The sequence below is a fragment of the Salvia hispanica genome, chromosome 1 (genome assembly GCF_029641045.1).
Source record: "Salvia hispanica isolate PSC_SH4W2 chromosome 1, Shi_PSC_v1, whole genome shotgun sequence".
NCBI classification, from domain to species: Eukaryota; Viridiplantae; Streptophyta; class Magnoliopsida; order Lamiales; family Lamiaceae; genus Salvia; species Salvia hispanica.
Window position 1 is genome coordinate 10,382,162 of NC_142692.1, and position 15,561 is coordinate 10,397,722.

The 15,561-nt window shown below is 35.5% G+C and overlaps 1 protein-coding gene across 1 annotated transcript; it reads right to left on the reverse strand.

The window, feature by feature from the left end:
- Nucleotides 1-2,086: 2,086 nt before the first annotated feature.
- On the reverse strand, nt 2,087-8,379 carry LOC125221295 (homeobox-leucine zipper protein REVOLUTA-like). The gene is made up of 18 exons (XM_089062669.1): nt 7,745-8,379; nt 7,504-7,663; nt 7,149-7,234; nt 6,954-7,044; nt 6,747-6,842; nt 6,528-6,641; nt 6,360-6,443; nt 5,757-5,912; nt 5,538-5,612; nt 5,149-5,255; nt 4,891-5,041; nt 4,322-4,510; nt 3,904-3,984; nt 3,680-3,814; nt 2,994-3,328; nt 2,801-2,906; nt 2,529-2,678; nt 2,087-2,461 (listed from the first exon to the last, which is right to left on the reverse strand). Exons 1-18 carry the CDS (start codon nt 7,966-7,968, stop codon nt 2,309-2,311), a joined length of 2,493 nt encoding a protein of 830 aa, XP_088918795.1. The 5' UTR covers nt 7,969-8,379; the 3' UTR covers nt 2,087-2,308.
- Between the last annotated feature and the right edge of the window lie 7,182 nt (nt 8,380-15,561).

Below are 15,561 nucleotides of genomic sequence, written 5' to 3' on the forward strand. Positions count from 1 at the left end.
TGTATATGAGGATTGGTTTAATGAGGTGTGATCAAATACAAACTCTCATCTATAATACAAACTACAAACTTTAATCACACACCATCATTGTAACTAATCTACGGCTGTTAGGTGATTACAAATTTGATGTCACCGGGTAGTACAATTTATGTCTACGGGGGTGTATATGGAAATCGTTATTTGTGGTCAGTTACACACATCCTCATTTCACTCCAATCTGGTACAATCATAACCAGAATTGTTTGTAACCGTCTCTAGGTGTGATAAGTCAATGATGAGGCCATAATTTATCTCCACTCTCCCAAACTACCATTATTATCTTTTTTTTGAAAGAGATTACATTACTCATTCAGCCATAAAATATAATATATTTTAATTATTCAACATTGCGATATCAACTTCGATCTCCTGTTGAAATTCATATCCCAAATCTTCTCCGGCGTACGATCAACTTCAACGTTTGTGTTGAAATGGAAATGGCTTACGAAGCTCAAGGTATTTTTCTTGCTAATTCATATCAACTTCCACGATTTTTTGGTGAAAAAATTGTTGAATATCTAGTGTAGAAGTTGTTGTGCTTGACCCGACAGAGTAGGTAGAGTAGAAGACATGAGCATTAGGTTATATTTCGAAATGGTTGATGAATCTGTTTACGAAATGTAGATTTCTGATGCTCTATACATATACATAATCTGCCAGCAATGTGTTTTATCTGATATAGTTTGCGATGTCAATGTCAATGCATCATACAATGTCAATGTCAATGCATCATACAATGTCAGTGCAAGTTTCAATTTTTCAACATCATTCAATGTCAATGTCAATGCATCATACAATGTCAATGTATCCAACATTCAATATTTCCACCTGCCAGTAATGTGTTTTATCTTATATAGTTTGCGATGATATTCTGACAATTCGGCCGCTGACATTAAGTGATGACATTCTTCGATGATGATTCTCTGTTGTGTGTATAGCTGCAGTAATTCCAGATCGGGTGCTACAATAATTCACAAACATAAGCAAAAAAAAAAAAACAATTCATAACATGGTTCCTTGTTTGTTAATGTCAACAAAAGCTCTTATACAATTCATAATGTCAGCAATACAAAATCAACCTTTAATAACAAAATGTCAGCAACACAAAATCACCGAGAAGGTCTACAGTTCATAATGTCAGCAACACAAAATCAACCGAGAATCATAATGTCATCAACACAAAATCAACCATTAATATCAAAATGTCAGCAACACAAAAAACACCGAGAATGTCTACAATTCATAATGTCAGCAACAAAAAATCAACCGAGAATCATAATGTCAGCAACACAAAAATAGGAATTAAATATCAACAGAGGAAATCACCCCGAAAAATCTTGTGAGTTTCTCAAAATCGGAGGCTGCTCATCATGTGATAGGTTTTTGCCCAGTAAAACGAAAAAAAAAAGAATTAAATGTCAACAAAGACTGAAAGAATAGCTTTTGTCATGGAAAACACAAAAAAAAAAACAGAATAAAAATGTCAAAACGTTTGAAAACTAGGGTTTTTCGCCGAAAATCTCACCTTCAGTTGACGCTGCCGATGCTTGCCCTCGTTGTCGGACAGAACTCATGATGCAGTCGCAGATGATAAGCTTCACGGCAACGAGAATGTCAGCGTCGATTGATTTAGGGTTTAGGGTCGATTGATTTCAGAGAGAAGAGAAGACGTCTCGTGTTGATGAAGAAAAGATGGAATGGGAGAAAGAAGAGAGACGAGAATTGAATAGAGGAGTGAGAAGTGAAACGACGGAATTAACGGGATCTCATAATCATACCGAAATTAATGATTTCAACGGATTACATTTGTCTCCAAATTACCCTTTGTTGACTGATTTATAGGATATATTGACATTTCATAAGCCCAATGATATTTATCCGTAGATTACTTATAAATAGTGGGTAGGATTAGATTTTGTATAGTTTGTATTTTAGAGGGTTTATAGATTATCATGACCCTTGGTTTAATTATGTTTATTTATGCAGGAAATACTTTACTTTTCTCATTGAATAACGTATTACTCCGTATTAGATTTTTGCAATGTGGTTAAGGCAACAGAAATGGTAGCTTGCCATTACTACTATGTAAATCTAGACTTAAGTTTTTAGCAAAAAAAAGGATTCCATCAATACATTAAGGTGTCTAGGGTGGACGAGAATATACATCACAATTTGGAACACTGTAAATTAGCAAAAAAACAGAAATAGATGTCAAAACTTTTTGTTTCCCCCATATTCAATTTCTTCTGGGAAATTGAGATTGAGAGATTCAAATGAATGACCAGTTGACAAAAGAGAGAGCAAGGCAGTGGACGGAGGAGCTCTCTTCTTCCACAAAGACCTTCCACACGATGGCTTGTTCGTACGAGACATGCCGCCCCATTGTTGACGTGCAAATGCCACCAGGTAAGCAAGCAAATCCCTGACAAAGGTTTAAACCAGTTCAATCAAAATCAGAAGATACTCAAGCAAAATGTACAAGTTGTCACCTCTTGCATGATCTTAGCGAATTCCAAGAACAATGCTTTGCGACCAGAGTCATCAAATATCTTATCTAACGCGATGTCTTGCAGAGAAACCAGCGTAGTCTCCAGCATGTCAAGCCCAGCCTGATTTGCAAATACAAAAACTGGCAGAGCCTGCTAAAACGGGAGGGAGAGAAAATCGTTGTAAGGAAGAAATTCACGGCCACAGATAACATATATAAGTACTTTTGAGGAATGTCATAGACCAAGAATATAACTGAGAGTCGTCGATGTACCTTCAAGGAGCAGCATAAGATGGCATCCTGGTGATGCCAAAGCGTCTTCAACACTGAGCCACCGCCAGTAGATTCGGATCTTAGCAACTCGGTTCCCATATGGTAGCTGCGAATGCAAAATCAACAATCTGCATCTCATTTTGGTGTTCCCGAATTAATGTGGTGATGGTGTGGAATTTAATATTAGCAGTACCTATAGCTCTGGCATATCCAATGTGCGAGCGTTTGAGCTTCAGGAGAGACCGGAGACACCTTTGGCCCGGCTGTCGGGCTCAACCCCGACGGAGAAATGGCTGTGGCAACCCTCTGCACCGAGGAGATCACGCTACGGACATACTGACGAGCCATTGTGGCAACATTGTCGTGTAAATTGCTCTCGAATTGGAATTGGAAAGCAATAGTCAACACTGATCGTGCATTGCAAGGTGACTCTGCATTTTCTGCACAATGACTGGCTGCTGGGACAACTTTGAGGCTCGATGTCAAATCTAGTGTCTTGTGCGAGGCCAATAAATCACGGGAGTCGCCCTGTTCGGACATATATTTCTAGTTAAACATAATTCACTAATATTAGACTATAGGTTTTGTTAAGGGTAGAAAAAATAGCTAAGGATGCAGATTTATGTTTGTTTTCTTCCTTTTAAGTGCCTCAACTACAACATGTTTCATCTGCAGAGACTAAACCATATTTGAAGCAACAGAACCCAAGCAGAAATATTATATTATTCACATAACTCAATCTATAACGGCAAGTGAAATATAAAATAATGAGCAACAGAATCACAGTTCAAATCTTCATGAGTTTGCCAACTGCAATATTGCTAGACAATTTCTAAAACATGTAAAACAATTGAATACATATGTCAGGCAAAACTCAACTGATTTTGAATCAAGTGGGATTATGCGGAAACCAGAAGGCAGCAGCGGTGCATCATCTGGAAACATCTCGTCAATGGGTGCAAAAATAAGCTCCGAGCAGGCTCTCACAGAATTCTCATCAACCCCACTGCACATCTGTGGCATATATATGCATTCAAAATTAAAAAATCACATATTCTGGGGATAAGTCGAGATCCATTTATATGAGCAAGAGACTAGAGGACCTGTAGAAGATGAACGTCCCTGGATGAAAAAGCATCCTCATGAGTAAGCGAGTGGCCTTCCAAACGAACAACTTCAAGCATCTGGGATACCGAAGAACCAAAACAATTATGAGAATATGAGGTGAATACACATCATATTCAGATGACTAAGCACATAAAATATTCATCAAGCTCTTTCATTACAATTCTTCATGAAAATATTACAGGGAAACAAAAAAAAGGGAAAACTAGTACAAAGTTCGGATAGATACAATAATGCCTGACAGTGTATTTACTACTTGGACATATTTCATAAGAGTCAGATCCACAAATTTGGAATTTGATCTTCTATGCAAAATCATGTTTAAAAAACAAAGCCATCTGATGCTGGATAGCATAAAAACTTACAAAAGAAAACAAAAAAAAAAAAGGCATGTACCTCTTCATGTTCAATCGTTTGACCCAAAGGCATGATTATTTGGGTTCCGGTGAATCTCGTCGGCCTCATCTTAGGATATGAGCATGTATGTGACTTCAATGACATGGCAGCATAGGCATCAACATTGAAGTCCGCCCACTCTGATCGATGCTCCCTCAAAAAGCAAATTAGCACTGCTGGAGGGACATTCTGGTAGGAAACGTTGGGCTCAGGTTAGTACAAAATGATACGGGATGGTGGTGGAGCTCTTCATCCAATCACGGGAGAAACATATTTAACAGATCTAGTTAACAATATAAAAGGGCTACAAGTTGCTACGCTTTTAACTTTCAATCAGTTCCAACAATTTATAAACCAATCTTTATACCTTCAGGGTAGAGGGTTTGTATCATCATGGATAAACAATACACGAAAGGATGCTCAATAAGATTAAGATTACTTCCATAAATGGACAAAATAAACCCAATAAAATGTAAAAAAAGAGGAAATCTCTAGGCAAATGATTTGAATTATGAAACTAGTGCTAAGCAGCATGCATAATAATTCCAGGGGATAAAAAAACAAGGGACCTGAAGCAGCATAGATGCTTTTACACAGAGAACACTTGCAGCAGTTAGATTCTTGGCTGAATTAGTGGCAACTACTACATCTTCAGCATCATCAGAATTTAATATCGACCACCCGTCATCATTGAATCCGTTAATAGCATCATTAAAGCCTCTACAAGGATCCAGCCATAATTATAGCAATTCCTAATATCTATGATAGAACACAAAATTATATAATCATATTTAGTTCGCAGAGGAATTCAGTCGAAAGACTATTACCTGCTTAATCTCTGGGTGAAGGTCCGCAAAACAGCAGGCTGCCGACCGAGACCATATACTACTTCCCCACTTGTCTCCTGGGCTATCTGCCGAACATATCTTAGCGCCTGTAGTAGTAACATTTAAAGTGGGCAAAGATAAGCAACTAGCCACATCAAAGAGAAGAAAGGAGACTTTAGAAACCACTGTTCTGCAATCGGGTCCATAGTCCACTTCAAAAAGGAAACAGAAAACTACGCAACTCTCCAAAGTCCAAAGCAAAGTTAGTTGTTCAAAGCTTCCCAGGCTTGTTATTATTTTTATTCACAAGATAGCTACATCAACTCCATAGTCAAAACCAGAAACGAGTAATTTACTAATTTATAAAGCTTTTTATATGTAGTTCTGACCGAGATTGTCATTTTCTGCGCCACAACTTTTGATGATTCATAAAGCGGCCGCAATACCTCTGGCACGCTCCATGCCTGAAACAGTGCAGTGAGACTTGCTCTATTATGTTGCATCCATTGATAAAGAACTTTTTGAGCTAATTAAGCTCGGAAAGAGAGAGAGAAAGAGAAAAAGGAAAAGGGGAAAATAACAAAAAGAAAGAAAGAAAAAAAGAGTACCTGGAGATTAAGGTGATCTACGATGTGCATAATTGACCCTCCATCCTCACAAGGCCGAATCAAATATCCAGATGGAAGCATTTCAGCTCTGATAAATTGTGATGCAGCAGCTGCAGATGGCCCAGCCCCAGTACCAGAAAGTGATGTCTCACATACCTTCAAAAGTTAAGAGAATAATAACTACAGATCACATCCATATCAGCATACCGACTACAGCAATAATCAATTTCTTCTATTCTTGGCTTCCCCTGCAAACCTTGCATGCGCTTTTTGGGGTTCTCTTTTAGTTTAACCTCTTAATAGATGGATTGTCCATAACCATAAAACTCTGAACGCATTAATAAGAGAATTTTCATACTAGCTAAATAAAGATGGCATTGACATGGGGTACTGAACACATAAACATTCAGTCAGAAAATGAAAGCAATTTTTTACAATGCTGAATCAAGATCTAAGACGTACTGAGACAATTGATACACCATGTTACAGACATCTTGTATTACCTACCATAAACCATGAAATTAGTACTTAGCACACAGAATTATATAGAAAAGCATCAACCATATAATGACAACCATCAGGTAATATAGAAAGACTACTTACCACGAGGCTACCATTCTCCAATGAGGTTGTGTATCTTAGAGTCCAAAAATCACGAGCTGGAGCCAGAGTAGTCGGTGCATATGTCTGCTAACAATTATCAGTTATTCAAGCTTCTGAAATGATAACCTGTATGCAAACATAGTAACAGTGACATATCAACCAATCAACCTGTGTATGTAAGAGCTCGATGGTCCCTCCATTTCCAGCAGGAAACATAGTGAAAATCTCTTGGCTTCGACAGTCACGAAACCAAGATGGACGATCTTTAAGGATCTCAGCAATCTGTAAAACTTGAAATACTCTCAGGAAAGGAGCTAATGTATGCAGCTCGAGATATCTATCAGTGAAAGTCATTTAAACAAACATATAACTGAATTAGTTTGTTACCTTGGAAGGCATCGAATTAACAAGACCACAAGCTCGAGCTGCCACTCCACCCCGACGCTGCGAGATAGAAAATATTCCAACCGAATCCGGACCAGGCTGAACAGAATAAATCATAATAATGATTCTTCAGAATTGAAAGGATTGCTTCACTGATTCAAACAGGATAATAACAAAAAACAGCCAAAATGCATTTTAGATGAGTCGAACCTTCATCCCAGGCATCTGGACCCAATCAACAGCAGTTCCTGTAGCCTTTGAGAGGAACTCCGCCAAGGTCTCCTCAGCAATAGAGAGGAGTCTGCCAAAAAGCACCATATACGCGCAAATATATAATAAAATGGTAAGAAGGCTGGCAGTCTACAAATGCAAGAATCGAAAGGAACAAACAAGTAGATGAAGTACCCAGCAGGATTGTTAGCATCTCTAAGAGAATGCTGTGGGGTCGTGGCCGCTGACTCAGAACTTGCATCAGTGGTCGGTACAGATGCCTGGAGAAATTTTTATAAAGCGTATGTTATGAAAGGCTTAAAGAAAGAAGGAAGATGTTGTCATAAACTCAGAATTCAAGTGATTCATGCCATACACACAGTGTGCAATCTTTGGCAAGTCATTTGATGCAGGATAAAGTAAAACACAACAACAGGGGTGATAAAATTTGCAACAAATCATGGACACAGACGATAATAGATCCAAGTCCAACAGCAGTAATCTAGAAGAGAGGTATAAAAGGAAAGAAGAAAGGGAGGTAGCTACATACAGTTTGCAAGTGTTGGCGCATATACCCATTCTCGCAAACCAGCTGAGAAACCTGCTTCTGCAGACGATCGTTTTCCTCCATCAATAGCTTATTCATGGCACTCAATTTTGTGTTGACACTCTGAAGCCTGGTGGATTCATTCCGCTGCTTCTGTCGACACCTGCATTCAGTTGCAACAACCCAATCCTCAACATTAAACAAGACTTAATCTTTTTTAGTATTAAGAAATCTAATTAGTCACCTGCGGTTCTGGAACCAGACTTTGATCTGTTTGGAGTCAATGTTGCAGAGAATGGGGCATTCCCTGATGAGCTGCTGGCGGCGCAGGGAGGTGGGCTTAGGGCAGTCGGAGTAAACCCTCTCCAAGGCCTCCACCTGTCGAGCCGTGTACCTTACATACTTGCCGGAATCCAGATGCGTATTTATGGTTTCTCCCTGTCTATGATGCTGCGCCAGCATGGCCATACTCCCTGGCAGACGGATAAGAATTGATAGAGGCAGAAAAAAGGTAACAGCGCCAATCAATCAGGGTTGCACCTCCAAGCAATACGCAAAAGGACAATATGATTGTAGTATTACGGAGCTGTGGGTGTCACTGTTGTCAAGGCTAGAGAGAATTGAGTGGATAGAGTGAAATGAGGAGCGGCCGAGAATCAGAAGCTTGATGCCTGATTGAAGTGGACAAGTGGCGGTAAGAGTAAAGGGGAGACTGAAAATGCTTTTGTATGTGTGTGTTGCAGAGAGATAAGGGGAGTGAATGAATTGAGGGGTTGAAGAATCAGGAGACGTAGGTGGAGCTCTTCTCCGAGTAATGTGGTTGCAAATTGCAATGCTGGGACTGGGATGAATGCCAAATAGTGCTTATTCATGCACACACTACCTCGTTTTTTTATTTACAAACTTATAAATATAATTATACTACAAACTGAAAAAATTGGTCTTCCCTCTCTCATGTCTTATCTAGTAGGTAGTAGCAGTAATCTTTTTCAGTTTAGTTCATCTTAATCACATGCTCCACTTATTAATATCGGCTTCTACAGTCGGTCATGAAGAGCATAACCACAAAGGGATTTCAGTGATGTGGTAAATAGTGATAAAAAATCACCAACGTATCATATATTTTTATTCAATATTAATTTGATGTCCAATTCATAAATTGAAAACCTAGGCCGTGCCTGATCGACGACAAAAAATATGGATTTGGCAAAAGTTAAAAATAAAAATGAGTTTTAATTACACTGGAATAACAATATACACCATCCATTCTATTCAAAATGACCACATTTCCTTCTTTTTTTTTTTTTTCTATCCCAATCAAGATTACTACTTTTCAGTTTTAAAAATAACATCCTTTCTCCTCTATCTTTATTAAAATATATTCAAATATCTTTTTCCTCTTTATTATATTTCACCTAACCACACTTCAATTTCATGGGCATTGTATATCAACAGATACTCCATCGAATGAAAAAGTAATTGAAATAGGGCAGCAGGCTTGAGGGGATCGCCGGCCATAAATGAGTTGGTCAAATCACACCGCTAGAAATCTTCTGACACCGCCTAATTCCATAGCCTTCCACCCTCTTTTTACTCACTTTATTCATCCTTTTCGTACTACTTTTTGCATAAGAAATGTTAAAAGAAAATTAGTTGGAAGAAAATTATCTCCCTTGTTTAAATGATAGTCTCCGAGTCTCATTTCTTTTTGCACGAGTTTTAAAAAATATTAAAAAAAATGAATCAGAAAAGAAAAAGTCAATAGAATATGAGTCTCATTTATATATACTATTATTAGATTTAAATGAAATGAGTTAGGGGACCCCTATACTATTTATAGTAAAAGTGAACTGAGACTCTTTTACGCAGACAAAGGGAGTATTGTCTTAATGGAATGAGATGATGGAATATGTAGCCATTTTACGGTTTATAGTAATTATGAATAGGAACTCGTATTTGCGGCAGATCAAAATGAAAAATGAGACGCATATTCGCCGACGGAAGGAGTATCAATTTAGAGCATTCATAGTCTTAAATTTCAGTCACAACCCATTTTTAATTATCACATTAGTTTTTTCTCATTTCAAACCCTAAAACGAAAAGCCATAGTGCAATCAGCCCTAAATTCAGCTTGAAAACTACTCATTTTAATTCAAAATAAAAATTAATATAAATTCAGAGATACTAAAGATAAAAAATTAAGGGATATTGACATCTAATATCACCAAATTTTCAAAACATTGGGTTTTTTCCACGAACTTTAAAATTGGCAAATAATATCACGAACTTTACCCTGGGTTTGTTTTTTCCCACGAATGAAAAAATTCATGTTATTGAAGAACAATTTTGGAGGGTGTGCTTTAAGAAAAACTATCTTCAAAGATTGAAAAACTTGAAACTTTCAAAATTGTTGTCGAGAAATTACGAAAAAAAATATCGGTATCATAATATTATTTGTGAGAATTTTTCATTCGTGGGAAAAAACAAATACGGGGTAAAGTTCGTGATATTATTTGTCAATTTTAAAGTTCGTGGTAAAAATCCAACTTTTTGAAAGTTTGGTGATATTAGATGCCAATATCTCAAAAATTAAATATAAAATATTACAATAAAAATTAAAGAAGAGTTACATAATCCCCAATTTTTTTTCCGAGAAAGCCGCTTGATAACTTGAATCCATTAAAAAAAATAGAGTTGGAATTGTGTGTAGTGAAAATAAGAGGTAGTGAAAAATGAAAAATGAGTTATGAGTATTTAAAGAGAGAATGATTAATACTCCCTTCCTTCCATAGTAATAGAGTCATTTTGTTATTTTGGTATGTTTTATAGTAATAGAGTCATTTCTCTTTATAGTAAAAGTCAACACATTTTTCCACACCTACTTACTCTCTCTCATTTTTTTCTCTCTTTATATCTCTACCTTTTTCATTTTCCATTTTATTTTTCTTTTACTTAACTCACCTAACAGGCTAATACAATTGGTCTTAATCTCCGTGTTGAAAAGAAGTGTCTCTATTACTATGGAACGGATCGTATATAATAAATATAATTGAAAAACAAATTTAAATAAATTGGGTCCGGCTGCTGCAAATGCAGCTGCTGAAACCGACTGCAGCCAGGCCGCCGCACGTCGAGAGGGGCTTGCAATGTAGCCCCGTCGGGCCGGGACTGCTTTTGTGAATGCTCTTACGCAGTAAAAAGAATAATGATGTTTTTCAATTTTAATTCTTCCACCATATGAGTGTCTAGTAGTGGATGGATATCCATGCTACAAATTAAATGTTTATTAGTACTCCTTGATACCAACGGTTAAAATTTTAGTTAAATTTGATCGTTAAGCACAATCCAAAACATGAGGCGTCTCGATTTATGCGTAACAAATTAAATACTAGATTGAACTGAGTAACTATATACGACCAACAATTTTTTTGGTTAGTAAAAAGCGAAGATTTCATATTCAAACTATGATGATGCGGCTGTATTAGTAAACTATCGTTAATAGAGAGAAAAATACGAACATAAAGCAAAAAGACATCACAATCACGATACTAATCAATGTGTTTAGATGGTTACCCTAATCTCATAATTAATTACCCTTTGCATCACAAGACTGCTCCTCAAACTAATCTATTCTTTCAATTTTTGCAAGTTATGTGAAATGAAACATGCAGAAAATAGTAACGATCTGTTTGGCGCCTGGCTTGTGTTAAATTAATGAATGTGAAGTCGTAACCACATTTAAGAGTGTGAGAACATCTGGTGGTCTGAAGCTGGTTTAATTAGGGGTTAGGGGCATAATTAGAACAGCTTATTGCATTTGTTTAGTACTCCACTAATTAATTATATAATTTAAACTAAATGATATTAATTGGTTGGTGAATTTCAATCTATTAGCAGCTATCACCACTTAATTTCTTTTTATGGTAAAGTCATTTAATGCAATGTCCTGTCTCCTCAAATTGAAAGATGCTAAACAAACACAATGTTTCCCTGCCTATTTAATAATTAGTTTTAATTGAAATCAGATTATGGTTTATGCATAGTTTGATTGTGTTTTCCAATTAGTTATATTTTAAAATTTACGTTAGATGTGTTATATCAGTGGTGATACAAATGCAACGTCCTCCATATAATAAACAATGATTACTCTATCTAACATGTTCAATCAAATATGGCATCTAAAACTAAAAAAGGAAAATAAATGTCATGCCGCTTTCTACTATATATATTTGATGAAGCAAAAATGGTGGATACGTGTTAAAATTGATGAAAAAGAAATATGTTGGGAAATTGATATTGTGATGATTGATTCAATTAAACGAAGCCTCACGTTTCGTTTGCAAGATTGTATCCAGAATTAAATTTGTAGTGTGTTTGGTTCATGAGATTCAATCTCACAATTCAATCCTAGATAAATAATCATGTGATAATTAGTCATAGCTAACCCCTTACAACTAAAATAATCTCACAACTCAATCCTGGACTGTATTTTTATATTATTTTATCTTAAAAACCGAACACCACCTTAAAGTTTGATAGAACCAAGTAGTTTTCAAGTTTATTAATTTCGGGGGAATTGTCATATTGCTATCACAATGGTGACATTTGATCAATCGGTTGGTGAGATTAGCGAAATGCTACTACAAGTTTTGCAACCACACATGAAGAATATTATTTTTATTGAAATAAAAAAAATGTATTTCTAATGACTGCTTGAAACTTAATTCGAGTTTCATAAAATTATTTTTTTAATCGTAAATATTCATATTGCATAAAATCTTCATATAGAGGTATGTTTCTTCTCAATTTCAAGTTTTCAACATACACTACTTATAGTGTTATAACTCAAATAGTGATAAAACTAATTCATACGTATAGCGATTGTATAAATCCAACTATCCAAGTGCATATCCTATATCATGGAATTGCATCCCCATAAACTTTTGGCACGCGCGAAAAGGATCACGTGCTTCCCTCAACCCACGTTATTTATATGTATATAAACTCAAATAAGTAAAAGACATACTCCATGTTATTGTTTATAATTATACTAAATAATATTGCTCTAAGTTAAAAAATAAATTTCAATATTTATAATAATGGTGCTTGCGTTGTCAATTATTTTCCCAAGTATTTTGCTTAGATGAAACATATAAGATTATGCATGTTTTTCATTTATCAAGCAAATTATTCACCTTTTTCAATATTTAAATAATATACCCGTCTTTTATATTTTCAAAATTTATAAAAAAAAACACAAAATATGACAAATTGCAAAATTTAAAACAAACAAATAATATAAATTACAAAAATTATTAAAACCAGGAAATAATCTTAAAACGATTGAAATTTTGGATTGAATTGAAATTTAGGAAATTAGAAAATACATTATTCTCATTATCCATAGTAAATTAAAAGAGATAGTACTAAAAAAATAAGAGATTGCAGTAAGGAAGAAGGTTGTGGATGGAGGAAAAAAGAAATATTTTTTGAGTAAAATTATATAAAAAAATTGGGTCTATATATATCAAGCTGAAAATTTTATGAAATTTAAAAAATTTAAGGATCTCTGAATATTAACAAAAATATTTATGTATCAAAGAAATTGTGATAAATAACATACTACACACACCTCATTGACGCATACACATAAGGAGAGAGAGGAATCATATGATCTCAATCCTCAAGATGATTGACGCTTGAAAATGCTTTTACCTAGAATAAGTGTGATAGTACATATAGTATTTAGTTATATATCCATTATTATACTTTAATAAAGTGAACAGAATCTCGTAAAACAACTAAATTATTACTTGATGATAAGCAATAATCCAAATTTAACAATAAAGTACACCTTTTCCCTAAAAAAGGTCCAACCATATTAAAATATTAATCAATAACTAATAAGCATATTGCAGTTTTGTGCTTTTGAATAGAATAATGCGTAACGACGTTATTTATCTTTTGCAAGTTTATATTATATGAGTCGGATACAACAAAGGAAAACCAAACAGAGTGACAAATTAATAAAAAGAAGCTTTTAATTATAGAGCGTCGAGTTAAAATGCACCTTTGAGGAGCCATAATAGTTTAGTTTATTGATTAAATGATTTTTTCTAGGAGTATAATTTATACATCCAATCTCATAATTCCACCTCTTCATATAAAAGCAGGTTAAGTTAGCCTTACCTTAGGCCAGGAAAGAGTGCACTCACATGATTTTCTATCTATGAAATTTAATACAATCATCTGGACAAAATAGGCAGCGAATCAGATAGCTCAATCTATTAAACTGAAAATCATCAAAATTTCTATTTGTAGCTTTGTGAATTTCCACGAACAGAATTTTAATCAAAAGTATGTCAAATGGAAAGAAAAAATTTGACTAGCTATTGAAATAATTTGGTACATTGGTAAGTTGTATCAGTGTTGTAAACATCACATAAATACATAACTATTAATATGTTATTTCCAACATTAATTATATTCAAAATTACTATAAAATAAGAAAACTTCCACTATATTATTACTATGCAGGACTAGGAGTTCTACTTAACTATGTTGTGAACTTCTCTGACTGTCTTGAGACGCTATACCATATTATTCTGCATATACAATATCATTTTGTGATTGTAGCTGATTCGATCATTTAGACCAACATTGTTGTTCGTATAAACAAACACAGTATATGAATAAGCATATCAATAGTCACATATAGACCAATTAAATCCCTCAAATCTTATTTAATTTGTTTGAATTATTTTCTTATTTGAACTTGGACAGATTGTGTTTGCGCTTGCAACGTTGTATTACTGACCTACTGTAAGTCTGCAACCTCACACTCCATAGATTACACAAGATATTTGCTGATTTTCGATGATACATATTTAGCGCTGGTTATTCGGTCATCGGTTAGTCGGTTAACCGATAACCGAACTGATAAACAATAATCTCGGTTAACCGAGAACCGCCAAGTTCGGTTTCGGGTTGGTGTCGGTTCCGGACTTTAGGCGTTGATCGGTTCTCGATTCTGGAACCGATAACCGACGGTTAATAACCAATTAACCGACATAACCGATTCAATAGGATTTACTTATTTTTTTTATTTGTTTAAAATACTAATGAGCCCTAAATCCTAATAATCGGGACCCCTAAATCTCTTTTCATCGCTCCAACTCTTTTCTCAACCCTCTGCCAACCCACTCTTTTCTCAACTCCTCCGCCAGCACCGCCACCCACGCTCGGTGGCGCTCCTCCTTCCCCACGACCGGAAAACGTCGTCGCCCGTTGAGCAGAGACCGTCATCGACTGCTGCGGTGTGCCCTCATTCATTCCTTCTCCAGTTCTCCTTCACTATCCACGAAATGGTGGGAACATGATCTTAGAGTGAAGATGACTAGTCATGGATACAATCTTGCTCCAAACTTTTGTCTATCTGGCTGAATGAGCAATGTAGTTCTTCTTGTTCTAATTGTGATTGTTTCAAATGATTTTTTTCAATGTTGGAACTTTTTTTGAATTGCATTTTTGAGTTGATTTGGTGTTTTTAGTTTTCTGTTGGTGTTATTAAACGTAAATGAGAACTGAGACTTAGGACTTAGCTTTAAAAAGATTAAAGGGGCTGTTTTTATTTTTTTAATTTCTAATACAAAAATACCTACATAATTTGTTTACAAGTTTATATAATATATGCAATGCAGCTCAAGTGGTGGCCAAGGGGGTAATTTTTCGTGTGCCACGTCCAAGGATCAATACCTGCAACCTGCATAGTTATTTTTTTTTTCAATTCGGTTCCAGTTCGGTTCTTCTATTTCGGTTCTGTTTTATTTCGGTTAACCGGGTATTCGGTTCGGTTAATACATAAGATCAAACGTTCAATGTGTATATAGACTTTGTGTTTCTTCAGCAGATCCGAACTAAATTAAGTAGGTGTCATGCTCAAGTATCAAATGATTTCATGAACATATAACGGAAGAAAAGGACAAAAGACCATAGTTCAGAAGGCTGGGTAATTGAAGCACTCAAGGAAAAGAAGTAAGTGTACTAGTGGGAATTAAGTAA

What these genes read in the sequence shown, in the direction of transcription:
- LOC125221295 (XM_089062669.1), bottom strand. Translation starts at nt 7,968, where the DNA reads ATGGCCATGCTGGCGCAGCATCATAGACAGGGAGAAACCATAAATACG. An exon ending in AAACGATTGAACATGAAGAG is followed by an intron (nt 3,985 to 4,321) that starts GTACATGCCTTT and finishes TCGGTATCCCAG; the next exon opens with ATGCTTGAAGTTGTTCGTTT. An exon ending in TCGCTAAGATCATGCAAGAG is followed by an intron (nt 2,462 to 2,528) that starts GTGACAACTTGT and finishes AACCTTTGTCAG; the next exon opens with GGATTTGCTTGCTTACCTGG.